The sequence below is a fragment of the Mobula birostris genome, chromosome 26 (assembly GCF_030028105.1).
Source record: "Mobula birostris isolate sMobBir1 chromosome 26, sMobBir1.hap1, whole genome shotgun sequence".
Lineage (NCBI taxonomy): Eukaryota > Metazoa > Chordata > Chondrichthyes > Myliobatiformes > Myliobatidae > Mobula > Mobula birostris.
Genome location: NC_092395.1, coordinates 5,719,704 through 5,738,905, shown reverse-complemented (window position 1 = coordinate 5,738,905; position 19,202 = coordinate 5,719,704). Strand labels below are relative to the sequence as shown.

Here is a 19,202-nt window from a genome sequence, read left to right as displayed (position 1 = left end):
GAGGCCACTCGCTGGGTGAGAAGCAACACCTCATATTCCATCTGCCTAGCCTCCAACCTGATGGCATGAACATAGATTTCTCCTTCTGGTATTTTTCTCTTCCTCCTTCTTCCCGCTTTGTTTACTCCCTACTCTGTCCCCTTATGTTTCCTCTTCACCTGCCTATCATCTCCTATCAGATTACTTCTCCAGTCCTTTACCTTTCCAACCCACCTGGCTTCGCCTATCACCTTCTAGCTTGTCCCCCTTCCTTTCCAGTCCTAATTAAGGGTCTCGGCCTGAACTGTCAACTGCTTGTTAATTTCCATAGATGCTGCTAGACGTCCAGCATTTTGTATGTGTCGAGACTTGTCGGATTGTGTCGACAAACCTCCTTGACACATGACTTCTAAAACGCTAACTGATGAAGGTTGTAGATTCATGACTGTGTTCCATCTCCCTATTCAAAGTTCACAGTAAATTTACTATTGAAGTACATATATATCACCATACACAACATCAAGATTCAATTTTCTGCAGGCATTTACAAGAAAATAAAGGAATACTATAGAATTTATGAAAAACTATACATAAATAAAGACAGGGAAACAACCAATATGCAAAAGAAGACAAATTGTGCAAATTTAAATAAATAAATAATAGTGAGAACACGAGTTGTAGAGTGCTTGGAAGTGAATCCATAGGTTGTGGAGTCAGTTCTGAATTGAAGTGAATGAAGTTATCCACGCTGGTTCAGGGGCCTGCTGGTTGTCGGGTAATAACTGTTCCTGAACCTGGTGGTTTGGGACCTAAAGTTCCTTCCTGAAGGCAGAAGCAAGAAGGGAGCATGGCCTGGATGGTGGGGTTCTTTGATGATGGATGGTGTTTTCTTGTGATAGCGTTCCTTGTAAATCCTGTAAGTGCCTTGTGTGAAATACTACTAAGTGTGGTCATGCCCACCAGTGCTTTGTTATTGTCATGGGATGACAAAAGAGGCAGCAAGTCTGACAGTCTCATTGAATGTTTGTTTTATTTTTATTTTTATTCATACCAGATATGCTGCACACAGGTGAAATCATTAATGTTTCTAAGTGGAAATTATTTTCATGATTACATACTAAATGTTACAAAATGTCTTGCAGATACACCCAAACTGTTCACAAATTTAAAATGTATCTGAGCTTGCAGACAGGTCAAGTGCAGACTTAACATGTTAATCAAGAGGGCAGTGAAGTTTTAATAATATGATTCATGATGTGTGAAACTGATTTTTTTGTTTGCTAAAGATGTGCAAGTAAGTAAGTGGCAATTTTACAGTGTTTCAAATGTTTTACTTTCTAAGTTTTAAGTGCTTTTATCAAACTGCAGCCTTCAGAAACAACACTCAGTGGCCACTTTATTAGATACAGGTGTGGAACCTGGTGTCGCTTTCTGCTGCTCTAGCCTATCCACCTTAAGATTCGACATGTGCATTCAGGGATGCTCTTCTGCACATCACTGTTGTAACACATGGTTATTTGGGTTACTGTTGCCTTCCTGTTAGCTTGAACCAGTCTGGACATTCTCCTCTGACCTCTCTCATTAGCATGACAGTTTCGCCCACAGAACAGCCGCTCACTGGATTTTTTTTTTTGTTTATCACACCATCATCTGTAAACTCTAGAGATTGTTGTGCATGAAAATACCAGGGGATCTGCAATTCTGGGATACTCAAACCATCCCATCTGACACCAACAATCATTCCACGATCAAAGTCACTTAGATCACATTTCTTCCCCGTTCTAATCTTTCGTCTGAACAACAATTGTCTGCATTAACAAGCAGGTATGCAGGTGTACCTAATAATGTGGCCACTGAATGTAAGTGTGAACATTAAATCTTCGTAATATTACTAAATTATGAGCAGTGTTATTCTTTGTTTCATGTATTTGAAAAGCATATAGTTGCCTCAATGATCTTCGCTTTTTATTTTGTACTTGAGGGATGTCTTTATTATATTTTGGTCAGTAGTCAAGATGATGACGAGCAACTTCTCCCAGAGCAAAAAGCAGAAAGAGAGCGGGAGAGGAGAGTAGCTAATAATGCCCGTGAGCGCCTGCGTGTGCGTGACATCAATGAGGCCTTCAAGGAACTTGGACGCATGTGTCAACTCCACCTTAACAATGACAAGCCACAGACAAAACTACTTATTCTCCACCAGGCTGTGTCAGTCATTCTCAACTTGGAGCAACAAGTCAGAGGTCAGTTGGCCATTGTGATAACAACTGGCATGGGGGCTTTCTGTACTGTCGAAATACAGCATGCCTATAGGCTTGTCCTCCCTATGCACCATTAAAACGCCGCTCCCTGTTTCTCAAAACTTGCACTTCAGAATCAGAATCAGGGTTAAATCCTGGCATATATTGTGAAATTTGTTGTTTTGTGGCAGCAGTACACTGCAATATGTAATAAAGAAAACCATAACTTAAAATAAAAAATATATAGAGATAAAGATGGATAGGTATAGATATAGGTAGGTGTGTGTGTGTGAGATGTGTGTATATATAAAGAAAAAAATAGTGAAGTTGTGTACATAGGTCCATTCAGAAATCAGATGGTGAAGGGGATGGAACGTTTGCAGGAACTTAAATACAAAATGTTCTGTTTCCTGTTGTGCTTTTCTTGATCACTTTCAAGGTGGTAGTAACTTGGATTTCATCTTTTGTGTATAGTTAGCGAAGCGATGCACACAGGTATATCTGGTCCAAGAATATCATTGAGCATACTTTCTTCAGCAATACCCACGAAATGCTGGAGGAACTCAGCAGGTCAGGTAGCATCTGTGGAGGGTGATAAATAGTCAACGTTTCAGACTGACATCCTTCATCGGGATTGGATGGAAGGAAGGCAGAATAAGAAGGTGGGGTGAGGGCATAAAGGTACAAGCTGGCTGGTGAAAGGTAAAACCAGGTGAGCAGGAAGGTGGGTTGGTAGGGGAGAGAGGATGAAGTGATAGGTGGAAAAGGTAAAGGGCTGAAGAAGAAGGAATCTTAAGGAAAGAAGAGTCGGACCATCAGTGAGAGGGAAGAAGGGGGAGCAGAGGGAAGTATACTTTTGGCATACTGATTTACGGGTGGGGATGTGAAATTGGATGACTAAGTTAATTGTTTATCTGTAGGTCAGGCATATTGAGCAATTTAGGTGTAAAGGTGATGCATTTGGAAATTAGCTCAGCCAGGCCAGCAGTAAAACCACTCCATTTGGCCCCCACATCCTTGGAAAATAAAGGTAAAATTTTAAACCATTGTCCTGTTCCACAGGCCCCAATGTTATGATTTAATGTGTCTGCAGTAGAACGTTAGTCCCATAAGGTGTCTTCTGCTCCAAGAAGGGACAGGCAGGTGTAGATGAAGAAAACAGCATTAGGTAGTGAGGACAACATTGTCTGCTCTCACACTGCCTAAACTCGTGCCCGGGTGTGGGCTGTACATTGTTAACATTTGTCAGAAGATTATAACTTGTGAACAAACAGTATTCCAGTTTTCTTCCACAAATCCATCTCTTTTCAAAATGTGACTGCAGTTACCTTCTAAACTCGTACATTTATGCTTCAAGTTTAATTGTTATTCAGCCATATGTGAATACAGCCAAATGAAACAGCAAAGTGCAAAACACAGTACCAGCAATCATACACGGTACAAGGCACATATACAGTACTGTGCAAAAGTCTTAGACACATATATATATATATATATATATATATATATATATAGCTACAGTGTTTAAGACTTTTACAACAGTACTGAATATTATGTCTTTCCAATTACTAAGTAACAATTAATACTACTGAGCTAATACAAAACTAAGTACTCTTACTTCTGTTTCCCAACCACCTTCCTATTTTAAACTATATACCTATGTGCAAAAGTCTTAGGCAGCCTAGCTATATGTATGTACCTAAGACTTGCACAGTATATTGTAAGATAGCTGTAAACATACAGTAACACCAAAAATAATTATATAGCTCAAGTTCCTGGAGTGTCATGTCCTGTAGATTGATGGTGATGGGATGTTGTTGGCAAGCGCAACTCCACAGCAATCCGAATATCACAAACTAATTTTAAGGAGATGAAAATGGTGGGTACTCCCAGTGCTAAACATGTTCCATCTTTCAAAACCCCTTAACTGTCGAGTAATGCAAGGAAAGAAATGACTGATGGCCAATTTATTCATTTTACTGGGTTGCGTTCTGCTTCACTCTTTAAAGGTTCCCCATAGGTTGGCCTATTGTCCTTGGTCCTCCTCAACATCTTTGCTTCGTTATTGTGTGTTTCTGTCATGCCTCCTTAGATGTGTCCTGGGTTTTTCTCTCATTCATCCATGTTGCTTATCCCTCCTCTGTGCATGGAAACCTTGGCACGCCTCACGCAGTTTAACAGTTCCTTTGCGATTCATTGTATTTGGGACGATTCACATCCGGCCAGCTTGTGCTCTCAGTCATAATCTCCATAACAAATGTGTTCTTCTCTCCTATTAATTCACACAAAATGCTGGAGGAACTCTGCAGGTCAGGCAGATAGATGCATAGACCATAGATGCTGCCTGACCTGCAGAGTTTTCCAGCATTTTGTGTGTGTGTGTGTGTGTGTTTCTCTGGATTTCCGGCATCTGCAGAATCTCTTGTGTTTAAGATTTGCCACTCTTCTGTTCCATGGTTATACACTGGCTGTATTCTGACCTCGTACTTGGTGCTTGGCAGTGTTCAAGGCTGGAAATTGATACGAAGCTATTGAATAATTCAATCTGACGAGTCTGGCAACTCTTTAATATTATTGTTCCAAGTTCTGATTTACTTGGCTCTCCAAAATATCGATTCCAACAGCTGACAAATTAAATGGAGCTTTGGCTTCAACAGACCCTGCATAAACCTACAAAAAAGTAAATTTCAAGCTACCCTGAACATTAAAGGTGAGAGAGAATTCCTAGTTGGCCTCACTTTGCGCACTATGGCATTTAGATAGCCCACACAAAAATAATTACTTCTGTGTGTCAGCGGGGTGATTACAGGTAACCAATGAGGCTAAGGTGAAAAAGAAAATGTGAGCACAGACAAACTGAGAGGTAGTGAAGCTTCAGAAACAAATAAACTTAATTGGCTGCCTTTCCCCTATAAATGCTGATGCAGACTTTAAGGAAAATTCTTGTTCATTTTATAAATTTAGGTTATGGTATTTTGAGGCTTTGAGACATACCAGGTTCCTTTGGGCTGATTTTTAACAACTAAAAGCCCATTTGGAAAAGCCATAAGTTCAAAGTAAATTTATTCTCTAAAGACATATATGTCACCATGTACAGCCCTGAGATTCATTTTCTTTCAGGCATCCACAGTAAATACAAAGGAACACAGTAGAATCAATGAAAAACTGCACTCCAGACAAACAACCAATGTACAAAAGACAACAAACTCTGCAAATACGAGAAGGAAGAAACAAAATAATAATAATAAGTAAGCAATAAATATTGAGAACATGAAATGGAGAGACCTTGAAAGTGAATCTATAGGTTGTTCAAACAGTTCAGAAATGAGACGAGTGAACTTATCCCCTCTGGTTCAAGAGCCTGATGGTGAAGGGTAATAACTGGTGATGTGGGCCCTGAGGCTCCTGTACCTCCTCTGATGGCAGCAGTGGGAAAAAAAAGAGCATGGCTTTGATGGTGGGGGTCCTTGATGACAACCAAAAAAAATCCAAATCTGAATGTTGGGCACATCAAGATTTGCGGATAATTATCTGTGTTGTTAGTGGCACCATGGTAGCACATTGTTAGCACAACGCTAATACAGCTCAGGGCATCAGAATTCAGACTTCAATTCCAGTGCCATCTCTGAGGAGTTTGTACATTCTCTTCACGAGCACATGGGTTTCCTTAGGTGGTCTGGTTTCCAGCCACAGTCCAAAGACGTACCGGTAAATAAGTTAATTGGTCATTTTAAATTGTCCTGTGATTAGGCTAGGGTTAAATAGGTGAGTTGCTGGGCGGCGCAGCTTATTGGCCCAGAAAGGCCTGCTCTGTGCTGTATCTGTAAATAAAAATATAAAATAAACTAAATCGTGTATTTGACCCAAGCTTTGACTGCATAGCCTACAACCATCGCATGTAGAAATGTCAAACCATGCCCTACCGGACATTTTGTTTGAATCCAATTTAGCCTGGTGAAATATTAAAATTACATTTCCTATGACATAATATTGCACTGATGAAAATTATTTTTTTCTCTCGCCAAGAATTTAAGTCAAACTCGCAATATTTGAAAACATAATTAACATTTTAGGGTTCGATAAATTGTGGATAGATTAGAATAATGTCAGGGTATTTTTCCTTTAAATCAGGGGTTCCCAACCTTTTTTTATGCCATTGAGCCTTACCATTAATTGAGGTGTCCATGGACCCCAGGTTGGGAACAGTTGCTTTAAAGAAAATTTTAAATTAATACATGCTTAGCATTTTGTTTAAAAAGAAGTCTCGATTTACAAATCTTGCATTCGGGGTTGATTTGTGATAGGGCAGAACTATCCCTGAAACTATTTTGAAATTTATCCTATACAGCTTTTTACAATTGATAACGCCACACAGTTACATGTGTGCAACCTGAGTACATAATGCCAACTCCTTTATCAGGGTAATGGAATGGAATGGAATCTCCTGTGCCTATCTCTTTTAGCAGTTTGCTCTGGATGTGAAGCTTTTACAAGCCAGTACGTCTTTTTTTTGTGTGGCTTTCTTTGTTTTATTTATCTATCACATGTTTGTGGTAGTCTGGCTCACTCAACCGAAGTTAACAAATTTGAAAATGCAAACTGATATCTTAAAGCAAATTTTGTGCCTGATATTTTAATTTTTTAGCTTTGTGAAGGTACACTATATATTTAGTTTTGATAGAATCTTTATGCACTGCCAAAGGAAAATGGCTTTTTTTTTTGAAGTTGCCACCTCTAACTAACACCTATTGGCACTGTGAACCCTGCAGTACTGACGAAGGCTTTACAGGCGAAGAAAAAGAGCTGAAGGACCGGGAAAGGCGGATGGCAAATAATGTCAGGGAGCGAATTCGCATCAGAAACCTTAATGAGGCTTTCAAAGAGTTGGGCCGCATGTGTCAGATGCATTTAAAAACTGATAAAGCTCAAACCAAACTCATCATCCTGCAGCAGGCCGTCCAAGTTATTCTCAGCCTTGAACAACAAGTACGAGGTAGTGTACAGTAACTAACATTGTACTGAGGGCAACACTGCTGCTCCCGCTGGGTTAAACCACTTTTCTCATCTCCACATTTGGAACAAGGAAACCAGGCAGCCTAAAATTTGAAAGTAAATTGGTGATTTAACAGATTTCAAATTCATGTTTATCATCATCTGACTGTACATGTATACAACCAAACAAAACAATGTTTCTCTGGACCACGGTGAACCCACAAAACATAGATTACGCACAGCACATAAAGCAAAATGTTACCATAAATAGGTTAATAAAATATAATTCAAAATACATGTTGTAAACCGTAAAGTAAACAGCTCACTGTCCTAATAACAAGACCTCAGTGGTGGCAGGGTATTCATTAGTCTCACAGTCTGAGGAAAGAAGCTGTTACCCAGTCTGGCAGTCCTTAGTCATAAGGTTCCTGTACCTCCTTCCTGATAGTAGTGGGTCAAAGAGATTGTGGGATGAGTGATAGGGATCTTCAACAATGCTTCGGGTCCCTCACCTACGATGCTCCAAGTAAATGTCACAAATAGGGGTGAGGAAGACCCTGGTGATCCTCTCGGTTTTGAGAATTTAAGCTTTGTTTGGATTTTATTAAGAAGATTACAGGTTTATTTTTAATTTCATCAATGCTGGTAAGTTGGGATATGAAGAAATTTGTGAAAGTGCATTTGCATGGTACATTACTGAGGCTTTATAAGACACTGGTCAGACTGCACTTGAAGTATTGTGAGCAGTTTTGCACCCTTTATCTTAAAAAAAAAAATGTGCTAGCATTTCAGAGGGTCCAGAGGAGGCTCACAAGAATGATTCTGGGAATTAAAATATGAGGAACATTGATGGCTCTAGGCTTGTACTCACTAGAGTTTAGAAGAATGAAGGGGTTCTCATTAAAACCTATGATATATTGAAAGGCCCAGATAGAATGGGCATGGAGAGTATGTTTCCGATAGTGGGGGAGTTTAGGACCAAAGGGCACATCCTCAGTCCATTTAGAACAGAGATAAGAAACTATCTGTAAGGAGTTGGTACGTTCTCTCCGTGACCATGTGGTTGGTGCTCCAGTTTCCTCCCACAGTCCAAAGACATACTGGTTGGTAGGTTAATTGGTTAATGTAAATTGTCCCATGATTAGGCTCGAGTGAAGTCGGGGGTTGTTCGGTGGCATGGCTTGGAGAGCTGGAAGGGCTAATCCGCATTGCATCTCAATAAATAAATAACATTTCTTTAACCAGAAGGTGGTAAATCTGTGGAAATCTTTCACTTAAAGGTGAAGATCCTTCCTCTCCCGGGGTGACGTCTTTGGAGCAACTGTTGGTGTTTCTGTAGCTCTGGGTTTTTTGCTGGATGGGGTTGCTAGCCTGATACCCAACCGCCCTCCTTTCTCAGTTCAGCTTGGGACTGTCCATGACAGAGTTATTGAAAGTATTTTAGGGTTTAAAAAATAACACAGCAGGTGCTGAAAATCTGAAATAAGGTCAAGCCACATCTATTGGGGGGGCGGGGGGGGAGACTGCTAATGTTACAGTTCAAAGTTGCACCCTGACCTGAGTATTTCCAGCATTTTCTGTGTTTATACCACATTGATGATGAATTTCAGTTCATCAGATTCATTTATTTATCACATGTACATCATAACATATATAGTAAAATGACATTGTTTAAGTTAACAATCAACAATGTGCTCGGGCCAGCCCGCAAGTTTCACCACACATTCCAGCACCAGCATATCCTACCCACTATGCTTAACAGAACAACACAGAACACAACAAGCAACAAAATAACAACAGCAAAGCAAGCCCCTTTCTCATGACACTGAAGGAGTAGGGCATGGTGGGAAGTATTTCTTGGCCAGAGAAAGGACAAAATATGAAGGCAAGCTAGCCACTAATATAAAAGAAGATAAAAAAAAGTTTTTTTTTCAGACGTATAAAGAGTAAAAGAGAGATGAGAGTGGATATCAGACTGCTGGGAAATTATGCTGGAGCAGTAGTAATGGGGACAGAGAAATGGAGGACAAACTGAATAAATATTTTGCATCAGTCTTCACTCTGGAAGAAACTGGCAAAAGACCAGAAATATGAGAATGTCAGGGGGCAGAAGTGAGTGGTGTTACTATTACTAAAGAGAAGATGCTTGAGAAGCTGAAAAACCTGATGGTAGTTAAGTCACCCGGACCAGGTGGACTGCAAACCAGGATTCTGAAGAGATGGTGGAAGCATTAGTAATGATCTTTCTAAAATAACTAGATTCTGGAATGGTTCTGGAGGACTGGAAAATTAGAAATGTCACCCAATTTTTAAGAAAGGAGTGGGGTAGAAGAAAGGAAATTATAGGCCAGTTAACTTCAATGGTTGGAAAGATGTTGGAGCCTATTATTAAGGACGAGGTTTTGAGATACTTTGAGGCATGAGGCACATGATAAAATAGGCTGAACTCAGCATGGTTTTTTAAAGGGGAAATCTTGCCTGATAAATCTTTTGGAATTCTTTGAAGAAGTAGCAGGCAGGATAGACAAAGGAGAGTCAGTGGATGTGTTTACTTGGATTTTCAGAAGGCTTTAGACAATGTGCCACACATGAGGCTTCTTAACAAAGTAACAGCCCATGATATTGCAGGAAAGGTATTAACATGGATAGAAGTTTGGCTGACTGGCAGGAGGCGAAGTGGCAATAAAGAAGGCCTTTTCTGATTGTCTACTAATGACTAGTGGCGTTCCACAGGGGTTGCTGTTGGGACCGCTTCTTTGCACAGTGTATATCAATTATATGGATGAAGAAATTGATGAGCAAGTTGCAGACAATACAGAGATAAGGGGAGGGGCTGGTACTGGTAAGGAAGCAGGGTGCTTGCAGAGGGACTCATTAAGGGAATGGGCAAAGAAGTAGCAGGTGGAATATAATGTAGTGAAGTGCATGGTCAAGGAATATAGGCATGGACTGTTTTGTAAATGGGAAGAAAATTCAAAAATCAGACTTGCATAGGGATTTGGGAGTCCTTGTGCAGGATCCCCTAAAGGTTAACTTGAAGGTTGAGTCAGCAGTATGGAAGGCATATGCAATGTTAGCATTCATTTTGAGAGGACTAGAATACAAAAACAAGGATGTAATGCTGAAGCTTTATAAGGCTTTGGTCAGACTGCACTTGGAATATTGTGAACAGGTTTGGTTACCTTATTTAAAAAAGGATGTGCTGACATTGGAGAGGGTTCAGAAGTTCACGAGAATGGTCCTGGGAATGAAAGAGTTAACAAATGAACGTATGTTGGCTGTGGGTCTGTTTTCAGTTTAGAAGAATGAGGGAGGATCTCATCGAAACTTGTTAAATGCTGAAAACTCTGAATAGAGTGGATGTTTTCTGTATAGGGGAGTCTAGAACCAGAGGTCACAACCTCAGAATTGAGAGACGTCCATATATAGCAGAGATAAGGAAAGATATCTTTAGCCTTAGCCAGAGGGTGGTGAATCTGTGGAATTCATTGCCACATAAGCCTGTGGAGGCTAGGATATTTAAGGTGGAGGTTGATAGGTTCTTGATTAATCAGGGTGTCAAAGGTTCCAGGGAGAAGGCAGGAGAATGGTGTTGAGAGGGATAATAAATCAGCCATGATGGAATGGCAGAGCAGACGCGATGGGCCAAATGGCCTAATTCTTCCTATGTCTTATGGTCTTTTCTTCCTCGCACACACTCATACACGGACATTCCTCCAATGCTGAACAGATCTCCAGTCTGTATCTTCCAATCTTCAGGCTTCTGCCATTGGGCTCAGACAATGAAGCTTCCGATTGACCTTTGGGCTTTGATTTTCTGTGTTAAACCCTGGACTAGCCAGTGATGGGACCTCATACTCCCAGCCCTTGTCCATCCTTTTCGCACAGAAATCTGTCCCGGAACCCACCAAACTAGGACAGCGCAACATCAATGGATGTCTTTTGTCACTTGCCCATATCACTGGCCTTCAAGCAGAGAAAGGAAGCCCAGACCCCTAACTCTACTCTGTCCCTAAAACCATCCCTATGAACTTAAAACAAAAGCAATCAAGTCTATGCCAGTAAACTAAGCTATATTCTTTGTTGTTCAGCCTTTTTTCCTGAAAATTATGAGTGTGTGGAATCTAATCCCCTTGGATTAATAATTCTACATTCTAGTTTTGTCCTAATTTTTCAAGTTTGTTACTCCTGGCCTGTACTGTCAGCCATTTCCAATCTTCATTTTAGTGTCTGGAAAACCCTTAAATTGAGGCCCTTTTCTCAGTTTCATGCTCATTCTAGCTTCCTGGACTCAGTCTAATCAGCTGCTTAGGAAAGTTTTTTTAATTAGCTAAAGTTTAGCTTTATTGTCGTGTACATCAAAACATATAGTGAAATGCATTGCTTGTATCAAATCAAATCAGCGAGGAGTGTGCTAGGCAGCCCACAAGTGTCGCAATACTTCAGGCGCCACCACAGCCTGCCTTAATAACCCTAACCTGTACATCTTTGGAATATAGGAGGAATCTGGAACATCCAGAGGAAACCCGTGTGGTCACGGGAAAAACATAGAAGCTCCTTACAGAGGGTAGCAGGAATTGAACCGGATCGATGATCACTGGTGCTGTAACAGTGTTATGCTAACTGCTACACTACAGTGTTGGTTAGTGATGTTACTGATGTTTGGTACCACATAGACGCAACAGATCGGAGGCAGTAACTTCAGTCAGAATAGGAGAAATTGGTGCCTAGAACTTGCTGATAATCTTTAAGCACTTCTCCTTGAAGGCCAAGACAAGTGTCAACTGCTGACTAGAAAATCCAGCTCCTGAATACTTGGTTCATTATTGTCACACATACCAAGTTCCCAAGTTCGATTTTATTGTCATTCAGCCATGTGCATCTTAGCTGTCTACGTAATATGCTAGCCAGGGCTATATGATACAGAGAGCAAACTGCTGCCTGTGCAGCAGGCTCCCCCCACCACCCAAACAGCTGATCATTCCAAAGACTGATGCAGTTTGGCACCGGTGGTATTGAAAGAATTGCCGGTCAGTGTTGAACTCTGCATAGTACTGCCTTAGGGACTCCAGCTCCAGATTTTTCCTTTGGGTAAGCTTTCCCTGTGGGTGGGTATAGATGCAAGGCAGCGGTGGTTTGAGATCAAAATTTTCCTTCTCCTAGCTGAGCTGCCAATCATGGCTGACAAGCCCCATCTGCCTGGAATACATGTATAGCACTAAACGAAACAGTGTTCCTCCAAACCAAAATGCATAGCACAGTACACATAACGCATAAAGTAATATACCATAAATTAACAAATAAAATATATTACAGAAGGTTGGCATTTAGCATGAGGTGCATTTACAACACAAGTTAAAATGTAAATAGTATAACACTCCTGCTGCTTCAAACGTGATGTGGCCTGAGTGGTGGCAGGGAGTTCAGTAGTCTCATGGGCTGGGGGAAGAAGCTGCTTCCCATCCTGACAGTCCTAGTCCTCATGCTATGGCACCTCCTGCCAGATGGTATCTTTTTTTCCACGATAAAATGCAGAACTTTTTTGCATGCTTCCAGATACATCATTCTAGCCATAAGTATATTGAGGTAGTACAAAGGGAAACACGAAAACAGAATGCAGAGTATACTTTACAGTGACAGGGAAAATGCAGGTAGACAAATAATTTACACGGGCCATCATGATGAGGTAAGTTGAAAAATCAAGAGTCCATCTTTATTGCACAAGAGTTCTGTTCAATAGTCTATACACAAGAGATTCTGCAGATACAGGAGATCCAGAGAATCACCATAAAATGCTGGAGGAAATTAACATGTAAGGCTGCATCCATGGAAAGAAATAAATAGTCAACGTTTCAGGCTGAGACTCTTCATTGGGACTGTAGTCCTGGCAAAGAGTCTCTGCCTGAAATGTCAACTGTTATTCCTTCTCCATAGAGAAAGGCATTTAGCTTGATGAAGAGTCCATACTAAATCTATACAGGAGCAGTTCAGCTTGATGTTTCAGGCTGTGACCCTTTATCAATTTTTTTTTTAATCTTGCTTTAATGAAGAACGAATCTGATAGGAGAGGAGGGTGGACCATGGGAGAAAGGAAAGGAGGTGATAGGCAGGTGAGGAGAAGAGGGAAGAGTGGGAACAGAAGAAGGAGGAGGGGGGAAATTCTGCCAGAAGTTGGAGAAATCGATGTTTATGCCATCAGGTTGGAGGCTACCTATACCTGTTCAGTAGTCTTGTAACAGCAGGATAGAAGTTGCCTTATGCCTGATGTGTTCTTTCAGACTCTTGTATCTTCTTTCTGATGGAAGGAGGGAAAAGAGACTTTCCAGCGTGGGTGGAGTCTTTGGTTATGTCAGATGTCGGATGCCTTCCCAAGGCAGCAAGATGTGTAGGCAGAATTAATGGATATAACCTGATGTCCTGATGAAGGGTCTCGACCCAAAACATCGACTCCGTAGATGCTGATTGACCTACTGAGTTCCTCCAGTATTTTGTGTGTTTGTTGCTCTGAATTTCCAGCATCTGCAGAGTCTCTTTGTTTTATGGAGGGGAGGCTGGTTCCATGACTTCATGGAGCAGTTCTTGGTGTTGCTAAAGCCCTTTGAAGTATTTTTTTTCCTGCAACAAATTTACCTTATAATCTGAACAAAGAAGGTGTAAAACTCCCTTTTTATTTAAACCAGGGGTTCCCAACCTGGCATTCACAGACCCCTTGCTTTATGGTAGGGATCCATGGCATAAAGAAAGTTGGGAACACCTGGTTTAAAATAAACTTAATGAAATTTCAGGAAATGGCAATTAAAAGTATGGCAAGTTTGAGTTTATTAAAACAAGATTAAGGAATGTATGGCATTACTCAAGATTCAGAGGATCATGTATTACTCAGAATAAGAGCCAATCGGTCTCAAAGTGAAAGCTGACGTTATTGTCATACATTCAAGCACATGTACGTACAGATACAATGGAAAAACTTACTTGCAGCGACATCCTATAAAAACATAAACTATACTCAATTTTACAAAGAACTCAATTAGAACATTTTTTTAAATCCCCTGTCAGGATTTTCCACACACTCACCACTCTGTGTAAAACAAAATTACCTCTGACATACCCCCTGTACTTTCCTCCAATCACTTCAAAATTATGGCCCCTCATATTAGCTATTTCCACTCTGGGGGGAAAAAAGGTCTAAAAGTTTCTAGCTGTCCGTTGTATCTATGCCACTAATCATCTTATACACCTCTATCAAGTCACATCTCCTCCTCTGCAAGAAGAAAAGCCCGAGCTTGCTCAACCTTTCTTTATAAGATGTGCTTTCTAATCCAGGCATCAACTGGTAAATCTCCTCTGCACCATCTCTAAAGCTTTCCTATAATCATTATTTGAAGCGAATCTGTAATCTTTTTTTTAATCTGAAGAAATTCTATACAATTCCAAATGTGTTTTATTCAAGTATTTCTATCATTTTTAAATGGTTTGTATTTTAGTATTTTTCTCTATTACTTTGTCTATAGAGCGCAATTTGAATCCTAAAGCTGCCTGCCTTAAGCGAAGGGAGGAGGAGAAGGTATCGGCAGTGGTAGGGGAGCAGCCACTGCCTCTTTCAGCTACACATCCTGGTCTGGGAGATAATCACAATGCAGTCAGCCACATGTAGAAGGTAAGTCGGAAGTTCTGGGCCTCATATTGAAGAAAGGATGTGCTGGCACTGGAGAAGGTCCAGAGGAGGTTTATGAGAATATCCCAGGAATAAAAGGGTTAACGTGATGATCCTTTGATGACTCTGGGTCTCCACTCACTGGAGTTTAGAAGAATGAGGGGGATTTCATTGAAATCTATCGAATATTGAAAGGCCTAGATAGTGTGGATATTGAGAGGATGTTTCTTATAGTGGGGGAGTCTAGGACCAGATGGTTAACATATGAAGAGTGTTTGATGACTCGCTGGAGTTTAGGGTCATAGAACAGCACAGAAACAGGCTCTTCAGCACCAAACCATTTAATCTGCCCATTCCCATCAACCTGCATCAGGACCATAGCCCCGCATATCTTTACTGTGCATGTATTTGTCCATACTTCTCTTAAATGTTGAAATTGAGCTTGCATATGCCACTTTCGTTGCCAACTCGCTCCGTACACTCGCTCTCGTGTTCCCCTTAAACTTTTCACCTTTCACCCTTAACCCATGACCTCCACCCAAACCCAGTGGAAAAGGCCTGCTTGCATTTACCGTATCTATATCCCTCATAATTTTGTATATCTCTATCAAATCTCCCCTCAATCTTCTATGTTCCAAGGAATACGTTCCAATTCAATCTTTCATGTTCCAAGGAATACGTTCCAATTCAATCTTTCCTTATAACTCAGGAATCCAGTCTTGACAACATCCTTGTAGAAGAATGAGTGGAGGGATCTCATTGAAACCTACCAAATCTTGAATCTCTAATCTCTACACTCTCGCTCTAAAGCTTCCACATCTTCCGTATAATGAATCAACCGTATTGAATACAAATATGGTGCCAAAACACTTTCATTTTATCTACTTGAGATGACATAAACCCTAAAGTTTTGAAGGACTGAATCAGTAACACATATCACCAGTGTGGAAAAGACAGCATGATTTGAGTAACTGATAAACAGAAACATTAATTTGTGAAGACATTTTGAGTGGGGAAAACTCACTGCCACCATCAGGCCTCTACCTCTTCCATAGAACCATAAGACATACGAGCAGAATTAGGCCATTCAGCCCATTGAGCCTGCTCCACTATTCTATCATGGCTGATTTATTAATCATCTCAAACTCATTCTTCTGTCTTCTCCCTATAATCTTTGACACCCTGACTTCTCAAAAATCTATCAACCTCCAATGATGAAGTTCGAATATAATTGTCATTCAACTATTCATGAAATACAGCCAAATAATACAGTATTACTCTGGGGCCAAGGTGCAAAATATAGTACCAACAGTCACACATAGCACATAAATAAGAAAGCAGTAACATACCGTCACTCAAAAAAATATAATCCAGGACCCTGAGTCCACGAATATTGCAGAAACCTGCAGTTGAACACAATATGTCTTGTCTTCTGCCAGGCCAACACTAGGGGGCAGCACTGACTCCGATAGTCTGTATCTTCCTCTCCCTGTCCAGTTACTGTGAATCTCTTTCTCTTTTCCCAGTGAGTCATTCTACAATTTCATCAAGTTAGTTAATGTACCACTTTTCACCATAGTGTTTGAATATTAAACCACATTGGTCATTTTAATTTTAAATGTTGAAAATTTTGTTATCTGCACTCTAAATAATCCAGACTAATCCTTTTCAGATTTATTTATCACATGTACATCGAAACATACAGTGAAATGTGTCATTTGCGTTAACAACCAGCACAACCTAAGGATGTGCTGGGGGCAGACTGCAAGTGTCGCTACACATCCATTTCTTCTGTGCTTGCTAACCTACTTTTAATGTGTACATAAGCAATTCCACTATATCTGTATACAGTTCTTTAATTCCACAGCTCTGAAATTCCCTAAAACTTGTTTTCCTAATTTTGATTAATTCTTTTTGTGGTTTGATAGTCACTGCTACATTTAAATAGAAATTGTCACCACTTAGTTGGGTCTGAAAGCAATTTAGAAAACACAGGATACATACATCCCAAAGAAGGAGCTGTTTTCTAAAGGAAAGGTGACACAACTGTGACTAACAAGAGAAGTCTAAGCCAACATAAAAGCCAAAGAGGGGGCATATCACAGAGCAAAAATGAGTGGGAAGTTAGAGGATTGGGAAGCTATTAAAAACCAACAGATGGAATACGAAAGTCAGCCAGCCAATAACATTAAAAAAAACCAAAACTTTCATTAGATACATTAAGTGTAAAAGAGAGGCGAAAATGGATAGCAGACCACTTTAAAACAATGCTGGAGAGGTAGTAATGGAGGGCAAGGAAATGGTGGACAAACTGAGTAAGTATTTTGATTCCCTCTTCACTGTGGAAGACGCTAGCAGTACGGTGGAAGTTCCAGGTGTCATGAAGTGTGTGAAGTTACTATAACTAGAGAGAAGATTCTTGGGAAACTGAAAGGTCTGAAGGTAGATAAGTCACCTGGACCAGATGGTGTACACCCCAGGATTCTGAAAGAGGTGGCTGAAGAGATCGTGGAAGCATTAGTAATGATCTTTCAAGAATCACTAGATTTCGCTATGGTTCAGAAAGACTGGAAAATTGCAAATGTCACTCCACTCTTCAAGAAGGGGGAGAGGCAGAAGAAAGGAAACTATAGTCCAGTTAGTCTGACCTCAGTGGTGGGAAGATGTTGGAGTCTGTTTTTAAGGTTGAGGTCTCAGGGTACTTGGAGACGCATGACAAAATAGGCCATAGTCAGCATGGTTTCCTCAAGGGAAAGTCTTGCCTGGCAAATCTATTGGATTTCTTTGAAGAAATAACAAGCAGGATAGACAAAGGAGAATTGGTTGATGTTGTGTACTTGGATTTTCAGAAGGCCTTTGATAAGGTGCCATACATGAGGCTGCATAACAAGGTACAAGCCCATGGAATTACAAGAAAGATTCTAGCATGGATAAGCAGTGGCTGATTGGCAGGAAGCAAAGATTGGGAATAAAGGAAGTCTTTTCTGGTTGGCTGCCAGTGACTAGTGGTGTTCCACAGTGGTCTGTGTTGGGACACATTCTTTTTACATTATATATCAATGATTTGGATGATGGAATTGATGGCTTTGTGGCAAAGTTTGCAGACAATATGAAGATAGATAGAGGGGCAGGAAGTTTTAAGGAAGTAGAGAGGCTACAGAAGGACTTACAGAGATTAGGAGAATGGGCAAAGAAATGAAAGGGTTGACTATTTTCTAAATGGAGAGAAAATACAAAAAAACTCAGGTGCAAAGGGACTTGGGAGTCCTTGTGCAGTATTCCCTGAGGGTTAATTTGCAGGGTGAGTCTGTGATGAGGAAGGATAATAAGGGTTATGGGGAAAAGGTAGTTAGGTGGAGATGAGTCCATGGCCAGATCAGCCATGACCTTATTGAATAGCAGAGCAGGCTCGATTGGTCAGATGGCCTACTCCTGCTCCTATTTCTTATGTTCTTTTGTTCAAATGCAATATTAGCATTCATTTCAAGAGAGCTAGAATATAAAAGCAAGGACATTTCCTCATTCATTCTAGAACGAAGGAGATGTCCTCCTTTTTCAAAGAAAGGGGCTTCTCTTCCTCCACCATCAACACTGCCATCAACTGCATTTCTTCCATTTCAAGCACGTCTGCTCTTACCCTATCCTCCCACCACCCTACCAGGGATAGGGTTCCTCTTGTCCTCACCTACCGCCCCAACAGCCTCCACGTCCAGCACATAATTCCACAGAACTTCCACCATCTCCAACAGCATCCCACCACCAAGCACATCTTTCCCTCCCCCTCCACTTTCTGCTCTCTGCACGGATCGCTCCTTACGCAACTCCCTTGTCCATTCGTCCCTCCCCACTGACCTCCCTCCTGGCGCTTATCCTTGCAAGCGGATCAAGTTCTATACTTGCCCCTACATCTCCTCTCTGACTGCCTTTTAGGGTCAAACAGTCCTTCCAGATGAGGCGACACTTCACCTGTGAGTCTGTCGGAGCCATTTACTGTGTTCGGTGCTCCAGTTGTGGCCTGAGACCTGGCATAGATTGGGAGATCGTTTCACCGAGCACTTACACTCCGTCAGCCAGAACAAGCAGGATCTCGCGGTGGCCAGCCATTCTGATATGTTAATCCATAGCCTCCTCTACTGTCATGATGAGGCCATATTCAGGTTGGAAGAACAACACCTTCCATCTGGGTAGCCTCCAACCTGATGGCATGAACATTGATTTCTTGAACTTCTAGTAATGGCTCCTGCCCCTCCCCCTCCGTCTCTCACCTTATCGCCTCCCTCTGGTGCTCCTCATCCCTTTTCTTTCTTCCATGGCCTTCTGTCTTCTCCTATCAGACTCCC

The 19,202-nt window shown here is 41.0% G+C and overlaps 1 protein-coding gene across 11 annotated transcripts in view; it reads left to right on the top strand.

The window, feature by feature from the left end:
- The window catches only part of tcf3a (transcription factor 3a), a 181,176-nt gene that overhangs the window by 155,440 nt on the left and 6,534 nt on the right, over positions 1–19,202 (top strand). For 6 of the 11 annotated variants that reach the window (XM_072244560.1, XM_072244558.1, XM_072244561.1 and 3 more), the window contains exons 18-19: positions 1,987–2,219; positions 14,720–14,865. In XM_072244560.1, coding sequence (XP_072100661.1) covers positions 1,987–2,219; positions 14,720–14,862 — 376 coding nt within the window. In that variant the 3' untranslated portion in view covers positions 14,863–14,865. Of the gene's footprint in view, positions 1–1,986; positions 2,220–6,985; positions 7,210–14,719; positions 14,866–19,202 lie in introns of all 11 variants that reach the window. The other 5 variants (XM_072244562.1, XM_072244555.1, XM_072244554.1 and 2 more) reach the window with 2 other exon arrangements.